Source organism: Hordeum vulgare, chromosome 2H (assembly GCF_904849725.1).
Source record: "Hordeum vulgare subsp. vulgare chromosome 2H, MorexV3_pseudomolecules_assembly, whole genome shotgun sequence".
In the NCBI taxonomy this organism is placed as follows: Eukaryota; Viridiplantae; Streptophyta; class Magnoliopsida; order Poales; family Poaceae; genus Hordeum; species Hordeum vulgare.
The window spans coordinates 621,994,656-622,004,093 of NC_058519.1; the positions used below are offsets into that span (position 1 = coordinate 621,994,656).

The 9,438-nt window shown below is 43.9% G+C and overlaps 1 protein-coding gene across 1 annotated transcript; it reads left to right on the forward strand.

The window, feature by feature from the left end:
- The first annotated feature begins 672 nt into the window (after positions 1-672).
- LOC123427959 (protein SDA1 homolog) lies at positions 673-7,994 on the forward strand. The gene is made up of 15 exons (XM_045112106.1): positions 673-1,139; positions 3,288-3,464; positions 3,578-3,702; positions 3,776-3,908; positions 4,018-4,167; positions 4,300-4,353; positions 4,975-5,070; positions 5,180-5,239; positions 5,334-5,408; positions 5,495-5,548; positions 6,154-6,255; positions 6,344-7,000; positions 7,116-7,244; positions 7,350-7,457; positions 7,631-7,994. The coding sequence occupies exons 1-15, from the start codon at positions 729-731 to the stop codon at positions 7,778-7,780; spliced, it is 2,481 nt and encodes an 826-aa protein (XP_044968041.1). The 5' UTR covers positions 673-728; the 3' UTR covers positions 7,781-7,994.
- The last annotated feature ends 1,444 nt before the right edge of the window (positions 7,995-9,438 follow it).

Sequence of the window (9,438 nt, forward strand, 5' to 3'; positions counted from 1 at the left end):
CGGAGACCGGCAGTGCCGATAGGGTGGCGGGGGAGAGGGCTCACCGGGCGGGGAGGCGGTGGAAGTGCGCCCAGAGCGCGTCCTGGAAAGTCGGCGAGATCTCGGCGCCCTCGGCGGCGTGGAGGCAGGCGAGCACCTCGTTGTAGACCTCGAGGCGCCGACCCTGCTTGTCCGTGCGCCGCCGGGTCTCGGGGAAGAGGGCATCCTTCGATGAAGAAGGAGGCATCGGGGGTGGTCGCGAGGGAAGGGGTGGGGAGGTTTCTGTTCAGGGAGAGAGATCTGGGGATGGAGACCGACGGGGAAAGTGGAGGGTGTGCGGGTCGTTTCGGTTTTTCGCTCGCCTCGAAGGTGGGATTTTTTTGTGCGCTTTTTTTTTCCGGGGTTGGGTAAGACGAGGTGTGATCGAGCGTGGTTGAACCGAGGTGGGGAGGTAGAGGGTGTTTTTCCCCTCTGAACCGGATTGGTTTATGAAGGGATGGAAATTGGATTGGTTTATGGAGGGATGGAAAAAATCGATGGAACTGCTAGCGGGTGATAGTAGAGACATGGCTCTCTTGATTTTTTTTATGAATGGCCCAGCAAACCATCGCAGTACTGGACAAAGTAAGCACCCGAAGGCCCAAGCCCAACTACCGCCTCATACACCCCTCCCTCCCTCCGTCCCACTAGGGTTTTAGAGCGATCATCCCCGGCGGCGGCAGCCCGAACTCCTCCCCCCTCCCGCGGCGATGCGCCAGCACGCCCCCGCCTACACGCCGGAGGCGGCGTCCGCGTCGGCCACGGGCGGCGCGGGCGAGCGGCACAGCCTCCCGGCGCTGCAGGCCAAGATGAAGCGCGACCCGGAGGGGTACGAGACGGAGCTCCGCCAGCTGCAGCGCCACTTCGAGTCCTCGGTGTTCCTCTTCCGGCAGCAGTCGGCGCTGTCCTCGTCTTCCTCGGGCGGCGGCGGCGGCGGGGAGACGGCCAAGGAGCTCGGGGACCTCGCGCTCTTCCTCGCCCACGTTGCGCCCTTCTACCCCAACGACCTCGCCGACCTGCCCGACCAGATCGGGGGCCTGCTCGACACCAACGCCCGCGCTCTGCCGTCGGGACTCCGGGTGCACCTCGTGCAGGCGCTCATACTGCTCGTCAATCGGAAGGTGAGGTCCTGTTCTATCCATTAGCTGCCTTCAGATGGAAACTTATCTGGTATTGGTGGGTTAGAAGGGATGCTGAGATATTGGTACGAATTGTTGTTCAAATTCATTGAAGTGGGGTCTGTTTGTCGTGGTCGAAGTTTAGTTGAGATGATTTTTCTGCTAGTACATTGGGAAAATGTTCTGTTTCAGTTTTGTTGTTTCGGATGTACTCCCTCCGTTCCTAAATACTCCCTCCGTTTCAAAATATAAGACCTTTTAGAGATTTCACTAGGAGACTATATACAGAGCAAAATGAATGAATGTATACTCTAAAATATGTCTATATACATCCGTATGTAGTTTGTAGTGCAATCTCTAAAAGGTTTTATATTTAAAAACGGAGGGAGTATAAGTCTTTTAAGCGATTTTACTAGTGGTCTACATACGGAGCAAAATGATTGAATCTACACTCTAAAATATGTCTATATACATCCGTATGTAGTCCATTAGTAAAACCTCTAGAAAGACTTATATTTAGGAACGGAGGGAGTACTATTCTTTGCTTCTGATAACCACTTAGAGGATTTGGGCCTGTTGGTTACATTAGGATAGCAGCAAATTAGACTGATGGGCTTTGCATTGTCCAGGAATTCATTTATTTTTGTTGATTAAAATGGGTTTCCCTGCCTCATTTCATTAAAACGAGGCAACGAAGCCAAAAACTACACTGTTCACAGCACTCGGGCTCAAGCCGAAGTTACCAGGCCAGAGAAACCCCAACCCCCACACATGGGCCACATCAGGTTGTGGAAGGAGGGAGCAAAGTTCCAGCAGAGCAGGAAAGAAAATCGAAGTTAGGCTAAACTTATTACAGCGTTTGTACATCCAAGCCAATGCCTCTCTGCACTTTCCTCTTGCCCGCCAGATTCTTCATCTCCAGTCAATTCTCAGGAGTTCTCTTCTTTGCCGATCCAGGAGTAAGAGACATCTCTGCAGTAGCACAGACTGATCATCCATGCACAAGATTTTCAATTGATGAAGCATGGCGCTCACACGTCCCAGCAGATTTCGAATACTTATCCACAGTATCCTGGAAACAAATATCATTTCACATCGTCTATAAGCTCCAGATAACAGCAACACAGGCTATATTAACCACAATTATCTTATTGTCAATATACCATAGATCAGCCAATTCATACCAAGGTTTACGAGTCGACGAGTCGTGCCGAGATTGAGACTCATAGACTAAGCGTGACTAATCAACACTAGTGGACATTGAAGTTGCGACACATAGACTAGTCAACACTGAGGTGTAGTCGGCCCTGGAGTTGAGCTTCATAGACTAGTTTTGACTAGTCCTTGGACTCATTATCCATGATTCAAACATACTATAGGGAATTAGAAACTCGAAACCTAGGATTATATCTGGCGATGCGCAGCCCGGCCCGGTCGGCCCAAAAAAGCCCGACCTGGCCCGGCACGACCTTGCCCATGGGCTGGGCTCGGGCCTGAATTTTGAGCCCGAAGAGTATTTCGGGCCGGGCCTGGGCTTGCTGTTTTTGCGTTTTAAGGAAGGGGCCCGGCCCGAGGCCCGAAGCCCAACGAAAATTAGCAGTGATGGGCCGGACCTGGGCCTGAAATCTAGGCCCGACGTCCGGGCCGGGCTCGGGCCCAGGTTTTCTACGTCGGGCTTGCTCTGGCCCGGCCCGAAGCCTGGCCTGAAGCCCGGCCCGGCCCAAGAGATGGCCAGATATACCTATGATACTATGATAAATCATCGTCCAGGAATTCATTCATACCGATACTACTATAGTGCAATGGCTGAAGCCTAGGATAAATCAGCTGAATGGAAAGTTTTGAACTTAGACCAGAACTGTAATCAGCACTGTTCCCCGAGTATATGGTCTTGGTTTTCTTCCTTTCAAATTTGATGTTCTATCAGCCCCATTAGGAAGTGTAACTGGACCTGGAGTCCGTGATTGTCTGGCTGTCATGTTTAACATTTAAGGCCCTCTGGGTCGCAGTGGAGCGAGGCGCTTTTTATTTGGTAATGGAGGAGGATTAGAGAATGGATTATTACCGAACCTAGAGTTTTTTTTCTTTGCCCTGTAGAGTTCAGTTTTGCAACCTTATATCATTGTAATCTTTTGTTAATTAAATGTTTAGATTGTTGATCTGGAAGACACCATGGAGTTATTTATGGAGCTTCAAGTCATTGGAGATCGAGCAGTAAAAAAGCTTGCATTTTCACATATTGTACACAGCATCAGAAGGATGAATCAGAAGCACAAGAATGAAGCCAAGAATCGTAAACTGCAAGGCATCCTTTTTAAATTAGTACAGGTTTGCAACATCTTACACTTGGTTTGATAAGAATTATTGTGCTTGACATTGTAGCTGGTAAGCATACACTTGAGACCATTTTCCACCTTATCTGATTATATCCTGTTTCTCAGGGCGAGGAAGAGTCGAGAGCAAAGAGGGCTTTTACTATCCTATGCGATCTTCACCGTCGAAGGGTCTGGTTTGATGACCGCACAGCAAATGCTATATGCGATGCTTGTTTCCATCCTTCTTCGAGGTGCATTTTTGCAAGGAAATGTAGGTGTCTGCTGTTGGTTGCTTCCCTCTAAACAAGTGTATTCTACATGCAGGCTTATGACATCTGCTATTTCATTGCTCATTGGGTATGAAAATGTTGAGCAAGAGGACGATAGTGATGCCAGCAGTGAAGATGAAGCAATTCAAAACCCAAATATTATACTTAGTAAAGAGGATGTTTACAAGGTGATTTGGATGTTTCTGCATATTGGCTCTCTATTGGTAGTATTTTAGATCATATGGTTTCATTTGTCTCTTCTGATGCATTGTGTCTTTTCTTGATATTTTTTTGCAGGCAAATCACAAGGGTACCTCTGCTAGTAAGAAAAAGAAGAAAGCTAAATTGGAGCGTGTAGTTCGTAGTATGAAAAGGCAACAACGTAAATCCAATGAGGAGACTGGCTCCAATTACTATTCGCCACTTACATATTTAAAGGATCCCCAGGTACAGTAACATCATGAATTTTCAAGCTGTTGTCATTGTCACCATAATATGAGATGCCACATCCACATCCACTTCTTGCTGTTGATGAGATAATATTCTATTATGCTGAAACTCCTTTTGGGGCTCTTACAGGGTTTTGCAGAGAAACTCTTCTCTCGGCTACAGAAATGCAATGAACGATTTGAGGTTGGTCTTATTATTCCTATATCTATTATTCCTTCATGCTGTTACTGTCCTTTTTTAGGTTTACACGATTTCCTCGGTTACACAGTGACCATTATCTACTATGCAAATATGTTTACTCATATTTCATGATGAACGTATTATATCATTTTGGTGTCATAGATGCCTGTAATTTCTTATGTTGATGACCAATCTTTCAAAGTTCACTGATGCAGATTCTAATATTTCTTGTGTTACACGAGTAAGAATAACCCTCAAAGTAGGAGAATACAGACTTAAATCTCAATTATTGAATTGTGTACGGCAAGATCGGTTGGTCAGCTCACTAGGCGGTTAAAGGGTGGTCTACATGGGTGTAATTATTAGAAGTGTTATCTGAAAGACTGAAACCAAAAACAAGTTGCTTTAGGTGGCTGGTGTGAGCTAATTTTCGTCCAATGGTTAAGATCTTTAGATCCCGTTCTTCTGATTATTTGGCTTGTTCTGACTTGATATGCTCGCTATCATATCATCCTTTTCCACATTTAGTATGCGATTGCATGCTCTTCTGTAGCGTATGTTTCTGCTACTTTTTTTTAGTAAACACGAACCATACAGTATAAAGGGAAACCATTGCATGTGCAGGTAAGGATGATGATGTTGAAGGTCATAGCAAGGACTATTGGGCTGCATCACTTGGTTTTGTTGAACTTCTATCCATACCTTCAAAGATATGTTCAAGTATGTTACTTAACTGAGAGTATGCCTAGCTTGCATCAGCCTTTGAAAAATTACTAGTTTTATTCTATGCTGATATGGTCATAATCTTTTTCATCCTTATGCAATGCAGCCTCATCAACGAGATGTGACCACTCTACTTGCTGCAGCAGTACAGGCTTGCCATGAGATGGTTAGACACTACTTTTCTCCTGTATTTGTAGCCAATGATGTCGCTTCTCTAGATATATTTAAAATACAATGGAATTAATTTGTATCGATTGCAGGTGCCTCCTGATGCTGTTGAACCGCTGTTCAAGCAGATAGTAAATCAATTTGTGCACGATCGTTCCCGTCCGGAGGTTTGCATGACTCGCTTATTCATCTTTTGGAATGTGTGTTTTCCTGGCTAATATGAGCATATGTGTAACTAATTCACTCCTTTCAGGCTATTGCTGTTGGCCTGAATGTTGTGAGAGAGATCTGCATGCGAATTCCATTGGTACTTAACTTGCTCTTCTCTGACATCTCAATTAGTACATTTACATGGTTTGCAGCTACCTTAAATCACTGACCTAGAATCATTATCCTGGTCATGTTGCATATTTTTCCTACCTTGTACCTTTGAATCCTCAGGGCTCAAGCTGAGGGGACACGTATGATTATACCATTGTGGTAATTAAATCATAAATTTTGGTTGTAGACTCGTGGATGGTAGACTGAAAAGATTGTGATAGTGGTGTAACTACAACTTTTAGGCATAACTAAGATGCATACATTTGGCCATATTTGACCACACTTAGTTTATTTTGGGCGTACATTTGGCTGCGTACAATAGACCCAAAGTGGTCGGACCCTTCCCCGGACCCTGCGCAAGCGGGAGCTACATGCACCGGGCTGCCCTTTCTTTTTTACTATTCTACCATTATCGTCGATCTTAAGTTTGGCAAGTTTCATTGATGCTGTTCTTTTTATGCATGTAAAATACACATGCAGTCTTGCATACCTTGTGTCCTTGGGTGCTCTATGGATTCTAAAATGCACAGGAAGATAATCTTGGTTCGCTTACTCACCTAAGTTCCCTTGGTTCTTTCTCTAAATCTGCAGATGATGAATGAGGATCTACTCCAAGACCTTGTTTTATATAAGAAGTCCCACGAGAAAGCTGTTTCTATTGCCGCTCGCTCACTTATCACATTATTCAGGGAGGTCAGATATGTTCTCGCAGATTCTGTGTCTGTTTTGTCATTTACAGTTTTGTATCACTTAGCTAAACCTACTTTTGTTCTGAATACAGATCTGTCCTTCATTGTTAGTCAAGAAAGATCGTGGCCGTCCTATTGATCCAACTGCTCGGCCAAAAGCATTTGGAGAAACCACTATCGCTAGTGATGTGCCTGGAGCTGAGTTGCTAGATGAAGAGATGTCATTAGAAGGGGGTTCAGATGATGAGTCTGATGCTTTTGATTCCGATGATGAGGAAGTGTTGCCATCTGCGAGTGGTACCCTACAAAGTTTGGAGGGTTTATCAAACAAGCTTGATGCCGATGCAGCTAATGAAGGGGAAGAGGAAGTATCTGGGGAACAAGATGATGCAGACGAACTAGACGAGGATGATAGTGATGAAGATATGGATGAACTAGATGACGACTCTGACATGGATGGTGACACTGATGTATCTGATGAGGATGACGCCGAGGAGCTCAATGATGATTCAGAGAATGAAGACTCGGACCAGGAGGTTGAAGACAGTGATGAGGAGGATAAATCAAAGGGCAGTGGTTCCAATGTCCAGAAGAGGAAGTTGAGTGATTATATTGGACAACTTGATGCGGCAGATGCAAGCCTTCGAGCTCTGAAGAAGTTAGCAGGAGCCAAGAAGGCTGAAGCTTCAACAGATGAAGCAGGCAGAATTTTTGGCGATGATGATTTTAAGCGCATAAAAGAGCTCAAGGTACTCCACTTGTGTTAAACATCCATTGTGGTTCAAGCTGAATAGTACTTACCCTTGTTCGAAACTAGAATTGCTGTTAAGCGAACATTTTACTGAAAGTGTATATGAATTTCAGGCAAAGAAAGCAGCCAAGCTGGCTTTGGTTCAACATGGACTGAGCAAGGGTGACACAAGATCAGTGACCTTCAAACTTCCTTCTACTGATGAGCTTAGCTTGAAGCGGGTTGATCCATCACAGCTTGCGGTATCCTCTCGCTCCCCGCACACAAAATCACATACATTTTATCCTTCCCCACCCACCGCACGAGCAAAAGCACATACGCTTGACCTATATGAACTATTTATGCAGGCTCACGTCAAGAGGAAGATGACCAAGGAAGAGAGATTAGAGATGGTGAAAGCTGGAAGGGAGGACAGAGGAAAATACCAAGCAAGAGCAGCTATTAAGCAGAAAAAGGTAACCCGAGAACCTTATTTCCTTATATGTTACCCTGGGCCACATGTTCGTGGATTGTGAAAATGTGATCTCGTGCCATTTCAGATACGTTATTGATGTCTTAGCTTTCTCTTCTGGGAAATTGTTTGATCTTCTGTTCCTTGTCTGATAACTTTCTTTTTGGTGTCTGTCAGACGGGTGGCTCGAGCAATAAGCAGAAACAGCACCAGAAGAGGATGCCTCTGGCGGCAAAGAGAGCAAAGGCAGCGCGTTCTCGCCAGGAGAAGAAGACCAAAGCGAAGCACTCAGGAAAGCAGTTCAGGGGACGGAAGGCCTGGAAGTAATGGGGGCTCGAGTTTTGCTTCTTTGCAATTGGTGCCTGGAAATTTTGACTGTCATAAGGATATTGTGTCGATTATATTTACATCTGATATGCAGTTTACATGGCAAGGCCGTTGTTTTGTTTTTGGGGAAGAATGGAGCCTATAATTTCTTTGGAGGGTCTAGGCAACGAATTCTTGGACGTTTTTGCTGAATGAGTCATATGAATCCCGCTAATAGAACTGGCCTAAAAAATCACTGCCCTCTGTTTCTAACTATAAGACATTTTTGTAGTTCAATTTGAACACAAAAAACGTCTTTATACATTGCATAGTGCTGTTATATTTGAGACTGACCATAGTGGGGGTAACTTCAAGAGTAGAGCTGTATCAAGAGTAACATAGGGTTCAAGTCAGCAAATTTGTCTATGTGACAATGAGTTAACGAGGAAAGAGGTAAATTGAGTAACTCAGCTAGTTATTCATTCTATGAATAACATAATACTCCCTCTGTTCCTAAATATAAGTCTTTCTAGAGGTTTCATTAATAGACTATATACGGATGTATATAGACATATTTTAGAGTGTACATTTAATCATTTTGCTTCGTATGTAGACACCTAGTGAAATCGTTTAAAAGACTTATATTTAGGAAAGGAGGGAGTATATATAAAGATAAAATGAGTCTATAACCTAATAAATAAAGCTTTGTATGCCACTACATGTTATCGTTATGAAGGTAGTAACATAGTCTAAGATAACGTTTAAGTATGTTATAAGTGTAAGGTACTCTGAACCGAACATGACATGCACGAGGGGATATCCATCCGGAAATAACATGATTCGAGTGTTTTTCTCATTAAGCTTGGCAGCATTTAATTAAAATGTTAGTCTCTCGACTCTGCATCTGCAGCATTTTGGAGGAGGGAGGTGCAGGTGTACGTAGTGTGGTGCAGGGTGCAAACAGCCGCCAGCGCAGAACAAAGCAAGCATGTGGATGGCCGGCGGTACATATGAATCATGATTTTTAATTTTTTGCAGGGAATGAATAAATAAATGTGACGACCGGCGTATGGAAAAAAAAAAGACCTAATGTTTGTTGGTCCTTTGATTCATTGGATTGGATCCCATAGAATTTTTTTAGTGGAATCTTTTCTACTATATTTCATACCAGATCTAACATCCACTTTAAACTTTTTTTTATTTGTTTGTTTTTTCTGTGATATCAAACACTCATTACTAATCTCGTAGGGTTCAAACTTTAAATGGACATGCCACTCCAACTGTATATTTTTTCTATTCCCACGTTTTTAAAATTCCACGAATCAAAGAGGCCCTTAGTGGGAAACCTCTGATTCACCCGGTTGAAAAGAGAGGCTGAGTTCCCTCAAGATTAATCTTTCGCTCCTCCGCTAGATTAAAAACCTGCTCACATTTCCCCCAAGGGCAAGAAACTCACCAATCTCCTTCACCTAAAAAAGTAAGTAAACTCCGGAAAAAACTTGGCAAAGATGAGTTTCATTACACCCTCTGCAGCTTACATATATGAATAACAATTGATAGGGGCCAGGGGTAATCGGTTCATTCATCTCGTGTGTGTATATGATATAATAACCAAGATCAATTAATACTTCCTTCGTTCTTAAATATAAGTTTTTTTTAAAGATGTTAGTATAAGTATA